Source organism: Thamnophis sirtalis, unplaced genomic scaffold, assembly GCF_051295495.1.
Source record: "Thamnophis sirtalis isolate CommonGarterSnake01/CBP01778 unplaced genomic scaffold, rThaSir2_p1.2 scaffold_4, whole genome shotgun sequence".
Lineage (NCBI taxonomy): Eukaryota > Metazoa > Chordata > Lepidosauria > Squamata > Natricidae > Thamnophis > Thamnophis sirtalis.
Window position 1 is genome coordinate 102,992,358 of NW_028261384.1, and position 21,504 is coordinate 103,013,861.

The 21,504-nt window shown below is 41.8% G+C and overlaps 1 protein-coding gene across 1 annotated transcript in view; it reads left to right on the forward strand.

Annotated features, from left to right (window-relative positions):
• Positions 1–21,504, forward strand: part of ITGA3 (integrin subunit alpha 3) — a 92,249-nt gene that overhangs the window by 44,995 nt on the left and 25,750 nt on the right. Inside the window, exons 5-15 of the mRNA XM_087713622.1 lie at positions 3,937–4,020; positions 6,229–6,436; positions 6,528–6,721; positions 8,302–8,390; positions 8,831–8,964; positions 12,512–12,598; positions 14,591–14,658; positions 15,177–15,310; positions 15,517–15,663; positions 17,664–17,761; positions 19,678–19,843. Of these exons, the coding sequence (XP_087569748.1) occupies positions 3,937–4,020; positions 6,229–6,436; positions 6,528–6,721; positions 8,302–8,390; positions 8,831–8,964; positions 12,512–12,598; positions 14,591–14,658; positions 15,177–15,310; positions 15,517–15,663; positions 17,664–17,761; positions 19,678–19,843 (1,409 nt within the window). The remainder of the gene's footprint in view (positions 1–3,936; positions 4,021–6,228; positions 6,437–6,527; positions 6,722–8,301; positions 8,391–8,830; positions 8,965–12,511; positions 12,599–14,590; positions 14,659–15,176; positions 15,311–15,516; positions 15,664–17,663; positions 17,762–19,677; positions 19,844–21,504) is intronic.

The following is a 21,504-nucleotide window of genomic DNA, read 5'->3' on the forward strand; positions in this document are numbered from 1 at the left end:
GCATTTTGGACTAGCTGCAGTCGCCGGATGCACTTCAGGGGCAACCCCATGTAGAGCCCATTGCAGTATTCCAGTCTAGAGATCACAAGGGCTCGAGTGACTGTTGTGAGAGCCCCCCGGTCTAGGTAGGGCCGCAACTGGCGGACCAGGCGAACCTGGGCAAATGCCCCCCTGGTCACAGCTGACAGCTGGTGATCGAAAGTCAGCTGTGGGTCCAGGAGGACTCCTAAGTTGCGGACCCTATCTGAGGGGTATAAAATTTGACCCCCCAGCCTAAGCGTTGGTATATTAGCCAAATTATTGGGGGGGAAACACAACAGCCACTCGGTCTTATCCGGGTTGAGTACCAGTTTGTTAGCACTCATCCAGTTCCTAACGGCCTCCAAACCCTGGTTCATCACGTCCACCGCTTCATTGAGTTGGCACGGGGCGGACAGATACAATTGCGTATCGTCCGCATATTGATGGTATTTTATCCCGTGCCTCCGAATGATCTCGCCCAGCGGTTTCATGTATATGTTAAATAGTAGGGGGGATAGGACCGAACCCTGAGGTACCCCACATGTTAGGGGCCTCAGGGACGATCTCTGCCCCCCGACCAACACCGACTGCGACCTGTCCGAGAGGTAGGAGGAGAACCACCGCAGAACAGTGCCTCCCACTCCCACCTCCCGCAGTCGTCGCAGAAGGATACCATGGTCGATGGTATCGAAAGCCGCTGAGAGGTCAAGGAGAACCAGGATGGACGCATAGCCTCCATCTCTGGCCCTCCAGAGATCATCGGTCAATGCGACCAAAGCGGTTTCTGTGCTGTAACCAGGTCTGAAGCCGGACTGGAAGGGGTCAAGATAGCTAGCTTCCTCCAAGGCCCGTTGAAGCTGAAAGGCCACCACCTTCTCAACAACCTTCCCGATAAAGGGAAGGTTGGAGACAGGACGAAAGTTGTTTAAGATGGCTGGATCTAACGATGGTTTCTTCAGGAGGGGTCTCACCACCGCCGTTTTAAGTACGGCGGGGAAGTGCCCCTCCCGAAGGGAGGCGGTGACAACCGCCTGGATCCAGCCATGTGTCACCTCCCTGCTGTTAGCCACCAGCCAGGAGGGACACGGGTCCAAAATACAAGTGGAGGCACTTACAGCTCGAATGGCCTTGTCCACATCCCCAGAGGCAACTTCCTGGAACTCAACCCAGAGCTGATGTAACAAGTAATCCTCCTGTGACTCAGCTGGACCTACTGCGGTGGAGTCCAAGTCCGATCGAAACCGAGCTACTTTGTCCGCCAAGAATTGAGCATAATCCTCAGCCCTACCCTGCAAGGGGTCTCCCGCATCCCTCCTATTAAGGAGGGAGCGGGTTATCCTAAACAGGGCGGCTGGGCGCGACTCGGCGGACGCAACCAAGGCAGAAATATAAGATCTTTTTGCGGTTCTTAATGCTCGGACATAGTCCTTGGTGCAGGTAGTTAAAAGTGCTCGGTTCGCCTCGGACCTATCGGACCTCCACTGGTGCTCTAGGCATCTCCTCCGGCGTTTCTTCTCCCGGAGTTCCTCGGTGAACCAGGGAACTCTCCGGGATCCACTGACCCGGAGGGGCCGTAGCGGCGCAATCCGGTCGAGAGACTCCGACGCCGCCGAGTACCAGGCGGCAGCCAGAGTCTCCGCCGAACTGTGGGCGAGAGTATCAGGAATAACCCCAAGCTCCGTCTGGAACCTCAAAGGGTCCATAAGTCGCCTGGGGCGGAACCACCTGGTCGGTTCCTCCTCCCTACGGTGGGGGTATGGCCTCCGGAAGTCAAGCCTCAGTAGGCAATGGTCCGACCACGACAGGGGTATGATCTCATTACCCTTCAGACCAAGATCACACATCCACTGCTCCGAGAGGAATACGAGGTCGAGCATGTGACCCGCTGCGTGGGTTGGGCCCCGAATTACTTGGGTCAAGCCCATGGCTGTCATGGAAGCCATGAACTCCTGCGCCCCGTCAGAGCGTTCACCGAGCGATGGCAAGTTGAAATCCCCCAGAACTATAAGCCTGGGGAACTCAACCGCCAGCTCGGCTACTGACTCGAGGAGCGAGGGGAGGGATGCTGCAACGCAGTTGGGAGGCAGGTACGTTAGCAGCAAACCCACTTGACCCTTGAGGTCCAACTTTATCAGCAGAGACTCACACCCGACAAGCTCCGGAGCAGGGACCCTACGAGGTAACAGAGACTCCCGGATTACAATAGCCACACCGCCACCCCTTCCCTGGGCTCTCGGCTGATGAAGCACCTGAAATCCCTCTGGGCACATCTCTACAAGGGGGACTCCTCCTTCTGTGCCCAGCCAGGTTTCAGTAATACATGCCAGGTCTGCCCTCTCGTCAGTAATTAAGTCCCGGACGAGGGGAGCTTTATGAACAACAGACCTGGCATTTAGCGACAACAGCCTGAGACCAGGGTCCTGACTACTCGCGCCATCTGGTCTTGGAGTGGGACTCCTAGGGCCGGAAGGAGGGATCTCTGTAATGTAGCGAACCCTCCTTCCCCGGTAATGGCCAGCCCTAAGGTCCCCGCCATATCTGCCTCTCCCTGTCACGACCGCTATGCTCCGACCCACTCCCATGTCCATGGTCCCCCCAACCACCCCAGTACCCCCCGCCTTCCCCAGCAGGTCCTCCGAGTCAAACATTCTCATTTATCCACACTAACAATTCCCACGTAGAAATTTAAAACATATAAAATACAAGGGTAACAATTACTAAAAGTGGGCCATTCATTCAAATCCAGCCAACTCCCATACACTCAGCATACTATTTAAAATTGCGCAGCTATAATTTATAATAATATGGAAACAGTGGAGGAAGCGATGGTCTGCTCCTCTCCCTTCTTCTTATGTCCTGGGAAAATGTCCTTAGCCACCAAGTTAGAAGTACGTAGTGTATAAGGTGGCTATATATGAACAAGATTAAATGTAAAGTTCCAAAGTTCGTGAACGGTAACCATGTAGTCCTACCCCACTGGTGGAGGTTAGCGGGCTGTATATTCCAAAGTCTCTTTCCCAACGATGTATAAAGGCCCCAATGTAGGAGACCAGAGATCAAGACTGACTTGCACCGCTCTTGCAAATGGAAGGAAAAATGCTGATATTTTCGGGGCTCAGTCCTTGTCCCTGCAGCCGCCATCCTCTATCGCTCCCTGCCAGTTGGCCACAGTCTTACTCCTCCTAATGATTAAGTGAGCAGGGAGCAAGGTCCGGAGGGGCTACAATGATGGTAAATAGTAAAACAGCAGATGATAGATAATAAGGCAGGTAACTGATAATAAAGTGAGCAGAGATAGATCCGAGGGGGGGGGGGCGTCTAGGACAGCAGCAAGCAGAGCTAATCAATATAGCCTCCGACAGCCCCCTACTTTAAAGTAAACTGAGTTAGAAATTTAGCCCCTCTCAGCTCACTAGCCACCAAGACTCACAGACACAGGCACAATCACTCAGCTCCAGCAAAGTCCGGAAAGGAGGATGTAAAAATGTAACGCTGTGAGTCAGCTGTTTGGCGCCGCCATTTCCTCCATGCTTTCCTCCACGCTTCCCTTCCAACTTCAGCAGCTGCTGTTCCGCTGCTCTGGGACGACTCTGGGACGACTAATAGGACCAGGGGCCAGCAGGTAATTGGCCAGGGGGCTCACTAGCAGCACCAGGGGCTTCCAGAAAACCACAGATGGTAAAGTGGTAGGGGAGGCTCCGAACGCCCGCGCGCCGCTCTCACCGCCGCGCGCCGCCGTCGCCGCCGTCCTCGCACAGCTAGATAACCCGGGCTGCCGGTATAATTGCTGAATGTGACCGGGAGGTGAAAGCCTGGGAAGAAAGGAAACAATCTTTTCAAACAGCATTAACAGGTATACTGGATTTTGATTTGTATTTTATCAGAATGCTAAACATTGTACTTTTGTTTTCACAGGAACGGCTTTTGTGAGCTACCCGGGAATTTGGGACCAAGTAGATTTATCCTATCCAGATCGGAAAACTAGACACATTTACCTAGGTAATTGCACTCAACTCGCACTTTGTCAGGCTGAAAACATGATTTGGTGCAGTATAATGCCTCCCTCCTCTCCTTCATTTCTTTTTAATTTTCTTTATTTATTGGATTTGTTCAGGCTCCAAAAAGACACTCTATATCCAATACATAAGCTTCAGAAAAGAAAACACTGCAAACACAACTGAAACAACATAACTGCCCAGACAGAACAGCAGCAATAAAATTCAAATAGACAATGGCTCCACAGAGACTCTAATCCCAGGCTTGCGATCTGGTTTTGATGGAGATGAGAGCCGCGTGTATCCTGTGGGAGAGGGGGAAGGGATATTGTTCCAGACAGCAGCAGCTACGACAGAGAAAGCACGCTTCCTTGGTCCCACAAGATGTGAACATGTAATTGACAAGAACACACCGGACTAAAAAAAGAAATCATAGAAATAATTTGTGATCTGTAGTATCATATGTAGTATCTTCATAGTCAAATGTCTCTCAGCATGCTGAAAACAGATAGCATAATTTAAATATATGATGGGCCAGACATGCTTAACAGCGATTCGTTTTCAAACCTCCATGGCTGATTCCCTAAATAGAAAGGCCTCCCAGGGAAGAAGCAAATTTCATATGGGTCAAAGCTTTCTGAGCTCCCTTTCCGAGGATGAAAATGGAGATTTCTTAATGAAGGCATCTCATCTGAAGCTGGACTTTGAACATTGGGTCTGCTCCACACTCAGTCTAGAAGATTAGACGTCAGGAAGGATTAAAATGGAGAGTCTTCCCCTTTAAAATGGTCTCGTTGTCACCAGGCTTTGCTTCAGAATCAAAGACTGATGCACAGGACATTATTATGATCAGGTTCAGTTGATTTAAGATGTAAATAGATTAATATAGTTCTTGGCCAAACAAAAAAATTATAATTAATACTTTCAGAACGGCCCAACCAAGAATGAAATCATGATTATATTTATACATGTATTTAATGCTTTTTTTATAATTAAAAACAAGTGCTTAATTGTGGAATAACCCAAGTTAACGGGCCATCTTCAAATTCCAGCTTTCTTCAATGGCTTATTCCAAATGGGAAATTATAATTAATGGAAGATTGCTTAATTTGCATGCCACTTCACATATAGGTAGAAGCAGAGGGTATGAGTACTTTCAAGAAGCTTGTTCATTCCTAAGTCTATGTCCTTGAAAATCGAATGACCTAAATCTGACCAGTCAGTGTGTAAATTGATTGATTGATTTGTGTTCATTTATTTATGCTGGAGCCTATCTTGCACCAAGTGTGTTCCTCCAAGTCTCTTCTCCAATCCAGACCCCTCACATCCTGGACATAAATTGTTTCAACTCCTACCCTCAAAACTATGCTATAGATCACTACACATCAAGACAACTAGACACAAGGACAGTTTTTTCCCCAAACGCCATCACTCTGCTAAACAAATAATCCCCTCCCCACTATCAAACTATTCACTAAGGCTGCATTACTATTACTATTAGTCTTCTCATCATTCCTATCACCCATCTCCTCCCACTTATGACTGCAGGACTGTAACTTTTTTTGCTTGTATCCTTATGATTTACATTGATATTGTTTCCTGATTGCTTATTTGTACCCTATGACTATCATTAAGTGTTGTACCTTATGATTCTTGATGAATGTATCTTGCCTTTTTTACGTACACTGAGAGTATATGCACCAAAGACAAATTCCTTGTGTGTCCAATCACACTTGGCCAATAAATAATTCTATTCTATTCTATTCTATTCTATTCTACTCTACTCTACTCTACTCTACTCTATTTTATTAAATGCTGAGGAAACAACTAGCATACATGTGTAGGGGAACCTTTACGTTTATCTTGTGTGCCTTCTCTGTTGTGGCCCCTAGTGCTCTGAATCAGCGTCCCCCAAGAGATAAGGATGGTACCCTTTCTAAGGTTCTGACAAGTTTTGAAATTTTGGCTTTGGCCTAGGCCTGGGGTTGATGCCTATGGTATTGTTTAAGGCCCCTGTTTTGTTTCATTTTGTTTATCAGATTATTTTAGTTGGGTCTGTCTGTCTGGTCTTATGTTTATAGCTGTTTTTATGTTTTCTCTAGTTGAACATGCTGCCCAAAATCCACAAATAAATAAAAGTGAGGCAAACTATCTCTCTCTCTTGAAGAGGGGAGATCAAAGACACAACCTGTTTCTTATTTCATGTTGATAGGATACGCCACAGAAGCAAGCACCAACGTACTGCACAAAGAAGACTTCTCTTTTATTATTGGGGCCCCTCGTTTTAATCACACTGGAGCCGTCTTTGTGATGTCAAGTGATGGTCGCAAGGACCTTCAGAAGAGACTGCTTCTCGTTGGCAAGCAAGTGGGCTCTTATTTTGGCAGCGCCATTGCCGTGGCTGACCTCAACAGTGATGGGTGAGTCCATGGGAGGGCTAACTTGAAAAAGTATTAAATGGCTTAATTTTGATATATAGGTTAAAATGACTCTGCCTTTCCCCATTAATAGGTGGCAGGATTTAATCATTGGAGCACCACACTACTTTGACCAGAAGGAGGAGAAAGGTGGGGCTGTCTATGTATACATGAACCTTGGGGGAACTTTCTCCAGCCATCCCAACCTCACACTGACTGGACCCAGTGGTTCTTCCTTTGGTTTCTCTGTGGCTCACATTGGCGACATTAACAAAGATGATTTTCAAGGTTAGACTTTTTTTGCTCTAGGTCACAGTGTTACGTTTTACTATTTACTGAGTCACATCTTGTTGGACTGTACCCTTTTATATGGCCTAAAGCAGTGTTTGTGTTAGGAAACTGCCAGTCAGGTAAGGAGGAAGGATCAAACAGGGAATTATCCTTGAGTTGTCCTTGAGTAAAAGACGCACCTTTTTCTGGAATATAAGATGCACCAAGGTTTTGAAGAGACAAATTAAAAATAAGTTTTTGCACTCTGCAAACCTCCCCAAAACAGCCCATTTTTCATGAAAACGGCCCCGTTCCCCCCCCCAAAGGCATGGATAGCCTTTAGGGGACTTGCAGAGTGCTCTTGGGGGGTGGGACCCCAAAAACAAGCAAAAAAAGGGCATGGACAGCCTTTAGGAAGCCAATAGAGTACTCCTGAGGGCTGGGGGGGGGGGTAAAATTGAGCAAAAAACAGCCCGTTTTTTGCTCATTTCTGCCCTCCCCAGCCCCCAGGAACTCTCTAAAAGCTTCCTAATGGCTATCCATGCCTTTTTTTGCTTGTTTTGGGGGGGGGCACCCCCCCCAAGAGCACTCTGCAAGTCCCCTAAAGGCTATCCATGCCCTGCATAGCCATTTTGGTGAAGGGGGCAGGGTTTCGGGAGGCAAAAACATGCTGTATTCAGTGTATAAGACGCAACCAGATTTTCAGCCTCTTTTTTGAGGGAAAAAGGTGCGTCTTTTACTCCAAAATATATGGTATATCTAATCTCCCCTACGGTCCATGCAACCTTATGTGTTTGTTCCAAGGGAAGGCAAGCAGACTGGGAAGATTCTGGTACTATAGGCAAACCATAATAAAGTAGACAACTATTGGAATTTCAAGGTTTGGTTGTAAATTCCGCTCATACAGCACAATTTGCAAATTTGGACAATGTGATAGAATGTAGTCTGGAATGGTAGGAAGGAAGGATTCACTGCCAGAAAGTAAAGAGACAGAGCTTAGAAAGTTTAGTAGGCAGAAAGTAGGCAAGTTTCATTAGCAGTTCACTAAGTATATCTATAGTTATGCAGATAATTGCTTTAGTCTGGTAAGAGTCTGTCTGTAGGCAAGTAACTTTACATGACATTCTTACCGTAGTTCTTTGGACCTGAAAAAACTGAATGAAGAGTCTTTAAATAAGGGCCATTTGTACTACACATCTGATATCAGAGAAAGAGAAACAAATTCCTTTCATAGTTATAGTTCTGCCATGCGTGCACACACACACACACACACACACACACACTGATTTTGTTTTAGTTAATTGTCCATCTATATTTATGCTGCCCACCTGCAATCCCTTTCTCAGCATAACTCCTTCAAACTTTCCTTTGAATAGTGGCTCAACTATTATAAAAGCTAAACCTAAGCATTCTTTGTTAGATTTTTGACTAGTGATGGGAAGTAATACAATTACTTGTTTTGAAAAGTTATGTTAAAGTACATTGGATACAATTCCAGTGGAAACCTAAAAAGAAACCCATCTAGATGAAGTATAATGAGAACTGTGAGATCTCATAAAAGGGAAGTTCTCCTTCTTCTTTGTACTCTTCCCTTTCAGATATTGCCATTGGGGCACCCTATGAAGGTTCGGGGAAAGTATACATCTACCAGAGTGGTGTAGGTGGTCTTGCTAATAAGCCACAGCAGGTAAAAGCACCTTTATCATCATCTCTTTATCATCCTTATCTCTTTGGGTAAAGCATATCCTCTAGGTTTATGTGCAGCATGTCCCCATATTGTTCAGTCAGTTAATTCAGACAAATTCCAATTTATAAAATATTCTTACATACTGTATATATTGCATCTTATTATCTTTGTGAGCTTCAAGACAATTTCGTAATTGTTACAGGATGTAATGTTTGATTGATTTACTACATACGTGAATATGTCAACACTGAAAGTCCCAGAACTCCTCTCCAGTCAGATCAGTGTAACATAATTATGTTAATAGTAGTCCTACTGTTCATTCATATATGCTTGGCCACCAACAGTTCCATCATGGATGGCAGTATATACAAACCAAGCAGAGATTTTAGTCTCATTTGTAAATATCCTTCTTGCCTCTCATTTTCTGAACCTCTTTGCAGATCATTAGTGGGGAAGATTTTAATCCTGTTGTCAAGACTTTTGGTTACTCCTTCAGTGGCGGAATGGATGTGGATGGAAATTCCTATCCTGATCTCCTGGTGGGAACTCTCTCAGAAAATATCTTGCTACTCAGGTAAATGTGGTAAAAGAGGTTAAAAGCAGTCTTGGTCCCCCCCCCCATTTATTCCTTCTCATTAGTAACAGAATAACAGAGTTGGAAGGGATCTTGGAGGTCTTCTAGTCCAACTCCATGTTTGGCAGGAAACCCTACACCACTTTAAACAAATGGTTATCTAATCCCTTCTTAAAAACTTCCAGTGCTGGAGCATTTGCAACTTCTGGAGGCAAATTGTTCCACTGAGTAATTGTTCTAACTGTCAGGAAATTTCTCCTCAGTTCTAAGTTGCTTCTCTCCTTGATTAGTTTCTACCCATTGCTTCTTGTCCTATCCTGAGGTGCTTTGTAGAATAGCTTGACTCTCTCTTCTTTGTGGCAGCCCCTGAGATATCAGAACACTGTTACCATGTCACCCCTAGTCCATCTTTTCATTAAACTAGACATATCCAGTTCCAGCAACCTTTCTTTATATGTTTTATCCTTGAGTTCCCTAATCATCTTTGTTGCTCTTCTCTGCACTCTTTCTAGAGTCTCTACATCTTTTTTACATTGTGGCGACCAAAACTGAATGCAGTATTCCAAGTGTGGCCTTACCAAGGCAGCATAAAGTGGTATTAACACTTCACGTGATCTTGATTCTATCCCTCTGTTTATGCAGTCTAGAACTGTGCTGGCTTTTTTGGCAGCTGCTGCACACTGTGGCTCATATTTAAATGGTTGTCCACTAGGACTCCAAGATCCCTCACAACTATTGACCAAGGTACCACATATACAGTACCTGTGCACTTTGTTTTTCTTTCCTAAATGTAGAACCTTACTCTTTTCACCATTGAATTTCATTTTGTTAGATAGCACCCAATGTTCAAGTCTGTCAAGATCCTTCTGTATCTTAAGTCTGTCTTTCGGAGTTTACCTCTTGGAGTGTAGTATAGACCTATGGCAATGTCATTTTTTTCTCCCTTTTACATTAACCTAAATCCATTCCAGGCAGTTTTCATCATTGTTGTGCTTATTTTTGTAGAGATATTTCCATTTTGACTGACCCTGTGTTTATTTTCTACGTAACCTGTGTTGTCCCCAGCTGCCTTACTACCTGCTTGATTAGTGCACATGGTATGGCACTTGCTATTGAATGCTTGTTTTTGCTTCACAGCAAAGTTGATATTCTTATGAGTCTTTACGTGCACTGATAATCAGTGGTGGGATTCAGCCAGTTCGCACCACTTCGGGAGAACCGGTTGATAACTTTCTGAGCAGTTTAGTGAACTGGCTATTGGAAGAAATCATTAGGGCAGAGAACCAGTTGTTAAATTATTTGATTCCCACCATAATTAATTTTCTGTCTCCACTGTTTAGTTTAAATGCTTATCTAGAAAATCTGTGCATTTAATGCCAAGTAAGTTAGTTCCTTTCATTGATGGATGCAAACCATCTCTTTTGTATAGTTTTTCATCGGCCCAGGTGCACATATCATGACTAATATAATCAAAGCCTTCTCTTTTACACCGTTCCTATAACCGCACATTAAACTCCACTATATACTGGCCTTAAAAAATGAAAATCTATTTTAAGAAGAAGGAAATTCCAATCTCTCTATTAGGGCAGCCTTTCCAACCCTCAGCTATTCACGGTCATGGTGGATTGATGAATATGGAAGTCAATGTACCTCTCACCTAGGGAGCATCATTTTGAGGAATACTATATTATCAATTACCCTGATTGAAAAGAGGAGCACTTTTATAAATCATGTCCTGCGGAAGTAAACAAATGATCACATGCAACAGCACATTTTCTTCACCACTGAGTAATTGAAATCACCGTCGTGATTAGGAATTATTTATTTTATTTATGCACTACATCTGCATTGGGTCTCTGTGGGCTTCTGCTGTGAATCATGGCTGACTGAAGATGTCTCCGCAAATGAGCAGAAATGACAGCCATTGTGTCATTTCTGCTCATTTAGGGCTAGATAAGCCCTAGAGAACAGCCCTAGATTGGTCCTTCAAAGCTCTCTGGAGAAGGAGAGAAGGAGAGATTACCCATAAATGTTCGGAAGGGCAGCTCCTCGTTAGGGGTCTCTGTGGTTGGAGTGCTAGAAACTGAGGAAGATGACATCTTTGCTTCCAGCTCCAGGGGATCCTTTAATAGGGGACACTAAGCTAGCCAAACTCACATTTAATCAATTTTATAAATTTTTGATTTAAGCATTTTATGGATAGTAGAGAGAAGCTGAATTTGATTCCTGGATCTCTCTGAAATTTGGAATTTAATTTGATAACTCTTAATTTCTCAGAAATTAAGAAATTTTAAACAGAGACTTGAGAATTTAAAGTAATATACAAATGGCAAAAAGTAAAAAAAACAGGGGCTTTTGATTTAAAAACTTTTTAATAGATTGGAATACCAGCGAGGTTTGCAATATTGGTTATTTCTCGTCAGGTTTGAAAAACAAATAAACTGTAAAATTAAATAACTTACTGAAATGGAACCAAACCCATATCAGAACTGAGGCTTGATGAAAGATGATACTCGAGGGAACTAAAAAAGTAGGCAGAAATAAAAGAAATAAAATGACTATAATTTTTCCTATCTTATTTTTGATTGATAATCACCAGGATATTAATAATTAAAATCTGAAAAGTATACGGATCTCATTGGACAATTTTTTTACAAAATGTTGAGAATTTTTTTTTTTTAAGTTTTACCTGACATAGATATTATAGAGCCGTGATGGCGAACTTTTGGCACACGTGATAGAGGTGGAACTTAGGAGCCCTCTCTGTGGGCACCTGCACCATCACCAGCTGGTCTTTGCGGGCACCAAAGCACCAGAACATGGCCTGAAAGTGGCCAGAAAAACAGCCAAAGAAACAGGCCATTTTTCAGGTCATTTTCAGGCTGTTTTGGGGGCTAGTTTTGGCTCTGAAAATGGCCTGAAAAACAGCCTGATAAGAGCCCGAAAACAGGCAAGCGCATGCCCGCCAGCTGGTGTTCGGGTTTCCGGTGCTCTGGCGCGCACACATGCATCCACATCCCGGTTTGGACACTCGGTGCTGAGAAGGTTCACCATCACTGTTATAGAGTGTGAAGGCAAGGAAGGCAACAAAATTGACATCATCAAAATGGGAATGCAAATCTGACATGGAAGAACTGCCATAAGAAATTCTGGACAATGCCTCTTTATGGGAAATCCTTCTTTATGGGATTTCCAAACTAGCTGGTGGTGAAAGCTATGAAAACTCCTCTTGAACGTCATCAGCGAAAGATTGATGAAAGATCAAATCCTGCAATGCCATTAAACATGGATATAGAAGGGATTTTTTTTAATTCGTAATTTTAAAAGAGAAAGTTATTATAATAGCTTATGCTTGGTATGGTGAAAGTTGGAAACAACTTCTTTATTACTGTCTTTTTTCCTTTTTTTCTGCACCTTCTGAACTTTACTTTTTATTCTAGGTTACTTTGTATTAGTTTTTATGTTTATTAAACGCTTCCATTAAAAATGCATTGATTCATTTTACTGTGGTTTTTCCTTAATGCTTGTTGCGCTTCCCTTTCTGCAGAGCCCGTCCAGTGATCAATATCCTAAACAAGACTTTTACTGTTACTCCAAGCCCTCTGGACCCAAGCAAATGTACTCAAAGCTCTTGGTAATAACAACCCTATAAATGTTATTTTCATTTTTATATGCCTGAATACACGGATATTCAAGGTGTGTGACAACACAAATATGATACAACTGGGTATATTTAGCCTACAGAAAAAAAAGATGAAAGGGCAGCGTATTGCCAACTTTCAGTTTATTTTAGAGGATGTTGGAAAGAATTAGGAGAACAATTGTTTGCCCTCCCCACCAAGAACAGGGAGGAGAAACAAGAGTGTTTATACAAAATGTGGTGAGATTCAAGTTAGGTTTGAATGAGAAAAACATCTGGCAATCAGAGTAAAAGGCCACATTGGAGCAAGCTGAATGGGGACATTGCAGAGTCCTTTTCCTTGCTTGGTTTTTTTTAAAAAGAATAAAAGTTGAGTAAGAGACTTGTAGATTTGTTTTTGGAACAGGGCATCCTGTCCCTTAGAAGATAGACAATTTGATAAGATGCAAGTTATTTCAGGTTTAAGTCAGCTGGAGGGATTTTAACCTGCCAGATATGATTAGTTTCCCCCCTCCAATAGTTCTATTCAGCGTGCTATTAGTTTGGGGTTGGCATCCTTCAACATCTGGAAGTGTTTGTAACTTCTAAACTAAGGCTAGTTTAAGGGTGATGGAGTTTATTAATGTTGATTTTGTCAACATCTATTTTTTCCAATTTTAAATTCATGTTGTTTCCTTTCTGTTTTAGTTAGCATTTTTTCCTAGAAAATATCATTGAAGAGATGGCATATATAAAATCATATCCGACTTGTCAGATGTGATTGTGCACTGAACACATTTCTTAGCTTTTCTTAAGTCAGTTTCTAAGAAACTATAAAGTAACACTGAATCAAAATGAAAATATATTAAGGGTGTGAAAACATGAAGAAAGGGGGCATCTCTTCTCTAAAGTGGATTGTCATAGCATTATTTGTATGTAGCATTACCTCTTTAGTTAATTATAATTATTAATTAAAATTAGCCATTCCTAGCCTGCTACTGTCCAGAGGCTGATGACTAGGAATTCTGAGACTCGCAGATCCTCTATATATCTCCTGGGTACCAAATTGGAAAAACTCCTTTGTACAATGCCAACTCTGTAATTAAATAAGATGAAATTGTCCTTGACTAAAACAGACAGAGTAACAGCTTTGACAATTTTCTGATTCAAAGCAGATGACAGAGACAGAGACAGACAGACAGACACACACACACACACACACACACAGAAAGAGAGAGAGAGAGAGAGAGAGAGAATCTTCCTCTTGCATGAAAAAATAAATTTTTTCTCTTATCTTAGCAAGAATTGATTTTTCAAAGAACACTTGGGGCCTCTGAAACATCATTCCTTGCTGCAAACAAAGCAGGGCGGTCCATCTGAATGTTTGGCACTGGTTAATTAACAGATAAAGGGCATCCTAATATAAGTCAAAGAGATGCGGTGGCTTAGTGGCTAAGACACTGAGCTTGTCGATCAGAAGGTCAGCAGTTCAGTGTTCAAATCCCTACCACCGCATAACAGAGTGAGCTCCTGTTATTTGTCCCAGCTTCTGCCAACCTAGCAGTTTGAAAGCACGCAAAATGCAAGTAGAAAAATAGGAACCACCTTTGGTGGGAAGGTAACAGTGTTCCGTGCGCCTTCGGTGTTTAGTCATGCCGGCTACATGACCACGGAGACGTCTTCGGACAGCACTGGCTCTTTGGCTTCGAAATGGAGATGAGCACCCGCCTGCTAGAGTCGGGAATGACTAGCACATACAGTATGTGCAAGGGGAACCTTTACCATTACCTAATATAAGTCAAGTGCTGTTGCTATAGTTTTGATGTGCCAAGACTGGAGCTTCAGGTGTGGTGCCGTGTGACTTTGAATTTAGGATTATGTATTTCTCTATAAAGGCAAGGCACTTTGGGTTTGGGTTTCATTGGTAGGAACCTCAGTTATCTGTCCCTGCTTTACTATCCCTTGTTTTTCTTTTTCTCCTTTCCGTTCTTATCTTTTCATTTACAGCATGAAGGTAGAACTCTGCTTCTCCTATTCTCAAAGTGCTGGAGATCCCAAATACAAGGAAACCATCAGTGAGTAGATTTGTTCCATTTAGGAGAATTCATGTGTGAAGGAAGAGGATAGGGAGGGTGTCTGCTGGGCCTGAAATTTTTATTCTTAATGTAGGAGAGCCAGTTTCTCTACCAGTGGCGTATTTGTTTTTTGTTGCATTCCTTGATTCGAATTAAGTATGAGATTATAATATAGTCCTCACTTACAAATTATAATTGATACCGGCAGCTCCATTCCTAAGCAGTGTCGTTAAGTGAAATGTCCCATGACTTTGCCAACTTGCGATATCAGTTCCATTTGCAGTTGTTAAACAAATCACCATAACTGTGATGTCACATGACCATGACTTATGATTTCATGCTGGCTTCTTGTTGACTTTGCTTGTCAAGCATCTGAGACTGCAGAGAATCTGTGATGGCTACAACTTCGAAGAATTGTCATAAGTTTCATTTTTCAGTGCCATCATAACTTTGAATGATTACTGAATGATTTGAGGATCCTTGGTTATGTCCCTGATCCATTTTTTCCTTGGTTTCAGAGCTGGATTACATTGTGGAAGCTGACCGTTACCGCCGGCCACCCCGTGTATATTTTGCTGAGACCAACTCTGCTATCTACAAGGGACAATTTTCCATGCCAAGCAAGTGCCAAAACCTGAGAGTCCTTCTACAGGTTAGGAATAGTCAATTCAAGACATAAAATGGAATTGTTGAGCTAAATACCATCTTGCCTGCAATATTTTATTAGGTTGTTTGTATCAATCAATATGACCTGGGGGGGGGGGGAATGGGGAGAACTCTCATGTCCCTCCATAAACTACACAGAAGTTTAGAATTGAGTTTAGGGCTCTCTGAAATAAATTATTGCTCATTCTGCAGGATGACATACGAGACAAGCTCCACCCCATTGCGTTCTCTATGAAGTACTCTCTTTCAGAAAAGCCCCGGAGATTCCAGTTGGGATTACGCTCCCTTAATGCATTTCCTGTTTTGAATGAGGATCAGCCTCGTGAAAACTACACTGAGGTTAGTAGTCCTTCCTTCTCTTTCTAGTTTTTCCTCCTATTCTTTTCACCTTTCCTCTCCTCAGTTGAAATGGCCATGTAGATTGCACACTAATATTGCAGTGTTGCAACTAATGGTGGGTGGCAGGCTTTTGCCCAGAAGCAAACAGCAGTAGGAAGAGTTTGTGTGCATGTTCCTAACTTATCCATGCAGATATATGCAAATTATTTGTAAATAGGCGCCGTTCAGTTTTCTGTATCACTTAACAGCTCACCTACCAAATAGTCCTCTGGCACCATCTGGTGGAACAGATTAGTCATTATCTTTAAATTTTAGAATAAATTTCATTCTAGAAAAATGTCTTCACATACTTTAACTAGATTGAACCTAAGCTATGTTTAGAGTTTGTGTAGAAATATAATGTGATAATTTCAGTGTCGGTTACCCTTAGTCACCTTAATATAATTCTTTTGCTTAATCCAATCAAATTTAGGGAGTTGCATCTTTAGACATTGATGGGAATCCACTACAGCAATCCATAAAAATCATAGGCTTGCCTGTTGCTCCTATTTTCTGCCATCTCCTGGAGAAGCCAGAGCTGAATAGATTGGTTCAAGAAGGATACACATAAAAGGAGGTTGGAGACAGTGACTATAAAGAAGTAGACTCATTGAGAGGAAAGATCATAAACAATACCCATTAACTTAGCAGTCTGTGAGGCCTTCCTATCTGACTCATACTCTCTTTTCCTTATATCATAATAAACAGGCTTTTAAAAGCTTTCTTTGAAAGAAGCTCTGCAAAAGTCTAATTGGGGAGTGAGTGGGAAAGCATTGTTAGATGTTCACACTTGGGAAGAACAAAGAGTACTGCCTTTTCTGTGCATTGTATTTATTTATTTGTTTATTTTTGTTTGTTTGATGGATTTCTACAGCCACCCATTTCAGCAATGACTCTGAGTGATTTACAATTCAAACATTCAGTATTGTCCTTGGAAACACCCTCTACAAATGTAGTTTTTAAAAGAAAGCTTTGGTTAGCATCATTTACATAGTACATGTTGAGTGTTTTGTTTCCATTTAGTGGGAAAGTAACAGCGTTCCGTGTGCCTTGTTTGTTTGTTTGTTTGTTTGTTGGATTTATATGCCACCCTTCTCCCAAAGGACTCAGGGCAGCGTACAACATTAAAAAAAAACACATATTACAAAAGTTAAAAAGGAAATTAGATAGAGTATCCAAAAACAAACCCAAATAATATTAACAATAACTTTTTAAAAATTAGATTAAAATTAACAATTAAATCAATCATTTATTTTATTTTATTCAGGCCAGGCCGGCTTGCTGGAAAAGCCAACTTTTTAGGGTACGTGGGAAGGACTGGAGGTTGGGGATTATGTGAAGCTCCGGGGGTAGCTCACTCCAGAAGGAAGGCACTCCCACAGAGAAGGCTCTCCCCCTGGGGGTCGTTAACCGACACTGTCTGGCCGATGGCCCCCTGAGGAGGCCAACTCTGTGGGATCGCACTGGAAAGTGGGAGGCTACCAGTGGCAGTAGGTGGTCTTGCAGTTACCCTGGTACCCAGGGTGTGCCTTCGGTGTTTAGTCATGCCAGCCACATGACCATGGAGAAGTCTTTGGACAACACTGGCTTTTCAGCTTTGAAACTAAGAAGAGCACCGCCCCCTGGAGTTGGAAACGACTAGCACATATGTGCGAGGAGAACCTTTACCTTTAAATGTGCAGAGAGACAATAATTGTGGTTCAGTTGTAGTGAAGGATTGATCCTCCTTACATACAGAACCCTTCTAAAAGTCTTGCTTCCCATGCTAATGTATTCCAGTTTATCTTTTAAAATAGCTTCCTCTGGCCATGCTTCTTGAAGGAGACATGAATTGCGGTCCAGTGCTTCTGGAGAACATCAAACCAGAGAAAGTTGATATACACAATGTAGCCTACAAACTATATGAACATCCTTCCCTTGTTTTTTGTCTCATTTTGTTGACTCAAAATGTCTGTTTTCAGATTCAGTTTCAGAAGGAATGTGGAGCTGACAGCCAATGCAATAGCAACTTGCAGATTCAGGCACTCTTTCTAAATGAAAAGAACCAAAAGCTGCCCAGGTGAGAGGATTTGGCTTATTGAAGGAAGAATGAGATAAGGAAGAAAAAGAGCATGTCATAAATAAATAATCATAAATTTAGGGTGAATTCTGTCTAGTTCTGAATGTTTTCTACATCATGCTCATCATTATAACCACTAAAGAAAGACTACCTTCTTGAGATTTTTCTTCCAGGGCAATAAATACAGTAACTCCTAGATGATGTACGTGCTGAATTTTAGAAAATCACTGCATAAAGTCATGATCAGTGCATGCTATTGTTATCACATAGATGACCTGCCCTAGAATCCTTTGATTGGCTGGCCTAGATAAGTGGGGTTTCATCACCAGACAGTTACAACATTGCACAGTTTTGGAAGCATTTCAGTAAAAATTATCTCTTATCTAGGGACAAAAGCACAAAGTTGATGAGTACCCATTTCTTGCTCTTAAGCAAGATAAGCCATGTGGTCTCTTCTAGGAGTTTTGGATGATGATTTCAAAGAACCCCAATGTTACCTGAAAATTATGAAGATTAAAGTCCTAAATTTTGGGGGAGTACCACCACAAAAGCGCGTAGGACAAAATCGCGCTCGACAAAAGCGCGCTGTGACGTCATCACAGTGCGACGAAAAAGTTCGAAAAATGTAAAAATAAAGCGAAAACCTTACCCTAAGCCAGTGATGGCGAACCTATGACACGCGTGTCAGTGCTGACACGCGTAGCCATTTGGGGTGACACGCACAGGATTTCATGCGATTCATCCTCGGCTCCTGCACGGCCGCCGAGGATGAAAGAATCTGTGCTGGAGGAACGGGGGGGGACGTGTGATCTCCCCCGCCCACACTCACTTACTGTATCGCCGCTGCCCCTTTCTGAGCGCAGGGGCTGCTGGTAAGGCGTGCGTGCCGTGTACACACACGTCATCAGCGCGGCGAGGGAGGACCCGCAGGAGAGGAGCGCAGGAACAGTGCGCTGTTTATTTATGAAAGGCTCTACAAATTTAAACTCTGCAAGTTTGAGCATTGCTCACTCCATAGCTCAGCATGCAAAAGCGCTTAATGAGGGAGAATTTATTAAAGAAACTCTCCTAAGATGTGCGCCAGTTCTATTTCACGATATGCAGAATAAAGATGCAATTATTAAGAGAATATCTGAATTCTCTTGGGGCGGGCTGGAGTGGCATGTTGATGAGGACGTGGAGCTGGAAGCAGCCGACTCCACAGCCCTGGTTCACGGCAAACAAGTTCAATAATATCAAGGGCAACATACGAAATCGACTGATGAACAAAGAAGTTACTAAGCAGGTGTGTTAAATAATTTGTTTTTGGTTTATTAAATACAATTATATATTGCAATTATACATTTTTGTAGTTTAAACTATAAATTGCGCAAAATTATGTTTTTGTCGAAGTGACACACAACGCGAGTTATGCTCGATTTTTTGCCAATTTTTGACACACCACGCCAAAAAGGTTGCCCATCACTGCCCTAAGCCCCCCAAACCTAACCCTAAACCTAACCCTAAACCTAACTCTTAACCTAACCCTAAACCTAACCCTAAACCTAACCGTTAAAGTAACGAAAAACCTAACGCTAACCCTTAACCTAACCCTAACGCTAACGCTCTAAAGCTAACCCTAACCCTTAACCTAACCCTAACCCTAAACCTAACCCTTACCTTTATGTGAATCGGCTTGCTTTAATTTAATTTTTATTAATTTTTATTTGAATTTTTCGATCTTTTTCGTCGCGCTGTGATGACGTCAAAGGCGCGATTTTGTCGATCGTGCTTTTGCCGTCCGCGCTTTTGCCGGGTCACGAATTTTCCATTGTTGTCCTAGCCACTTTTGACCAAAGTTAAGAAAAGAATGGAGGGGCATATATGCTTTTTTCAATCATTCTCCCTCAATTGTTTATTATTCTTTTCCATTATAGACGAGATGGTGTGCAGGTGTTACAGTACAGCTCGGAAGTCAAGAAACTGAATTTGACCATCAAAGTCACTAATAAGCCAACGTCACCTACCAATGGAGAGGATGCTCATGAGGCTCTCCTCAATATCACTTTCTCACCCTTCCTGGTGCCTTCTTCAATTCGGCCGGTAGGGTATTTTCTGAAAGTTGGGATAGCATTAGGTTAATGTTCCAAGCAGCTCTGCACTCAATGGCTTTTCAGAAAAATTTACAAGTTCCAATAGAAGAGAATACATGTAGCCCAGGTTTTAACTGTGGGGTCCTTTGTACTCTCTCGCACAAATTTACAACTGTTGCATTAAGTGATGTTTTTCTTTATTAATCACTTGGAAGCATTTCTAACAGATCAGAATAATATTCTTCAAGATTCATAATTTCCAGTTACTTTGCAGATGAAGCCAATGACTAGCCTGAAAGTATAGAAGTATTGCCATGGTTAAATTGTATCAACTAAGTGAACAGACATATGTCAAGATTCAAAAGCTTTAACCAGGAATACACTATTTTTGTTGGAGCTAAGGCCTACATCGGCTTTCCATTAATAAATTGGGCTCCACTACAGATGCAATAAAGCCATATCATAAGTCTCAAAAATGAAATAAGAATCTAAAAACAAGAGTAAGATTCAGTGTTGTACAAGACTTAAGAGAAGAAAACTAGTTTCCCCCAATATTGGATGATATTCTAGAGACAAAGTAACAAGGATCTGATCATATATGCCAGTATTATGCAGCTGAACTGAGAAATGTGGAATAAAGGAACAAGGATTGATTAATGAGAGAAGGAATCTATCATAGCAAAAAACAGGAAAAATAAACAATGATCTTAAAGAAGGAAGACCCTGAGAGAGATGACAAAGTTTCAAATTCTTATATAGAGTCAAGATAATAAGATAATAAGTTAAGATGTATTTATACATAGTTACTTAAACATGACACAGAGCTAAATAACAAACTGCATGATAAAATGGATGCAGAACTTCAAACAAGTAGTAATAATGGAACAAAGAGAAGAATTGTGGAGTGTGTGAAAATCAATGAAATTTACAACATGCTACTGTTTAAAGGAATATTAGTATAAAATAGTCTATATCTTTATAGATAGATTATAGATAACTGTCAATTAGTGTCATGATAGATAAATCAAACAAATAAATTTTGGAAATGCCATAATAAATATACGGTAATTATAGAAAATAACCCAGAAGTACTGTAAAAAAAAATACATTAAAAATTCAACATTTTTGAAGTAAAACCTAAATATTTTCATTAGGTGTAATCCCAGAGAAAAAAATGAAATCTTTTAGATTTATTACAATACATGTTGACCATGGCAAGACTTAGTGCGGCAAAAAAATTGGTAGGGTGAAATCTCGCCATCAATGCAGGATTGGGAGATCAAAATTTAAAAATATGCAACCATGGAAAAATTAACTGCATGTATTCACAGTAGAAGTGTAACCCATTAACAGTTGGGGTAAAAAAAATTTTTTTTAGTATATTTTTACATGTTTTTTCTTTATGTTTTGCATATTTTGCCTTTTTATTATGTATATAAACATTCCCCCTCCCCCACTTTTTGTTGTTGTTTGGTTTATTTAACTGATGAAAAATATTTGAGGAAAGGATCTGGGGGATACAAATACTGATTGCCATATGTAGGCTCTGGATTATGTTTAAAACTTATTTTATTTCATAATTGCTTAAGAACCAATTCATTTCTAGAGGAATTGCAAATGGGGAAGGTATTGGGGCATAAAACATTATTCCTATATGTATGTATGTGTATA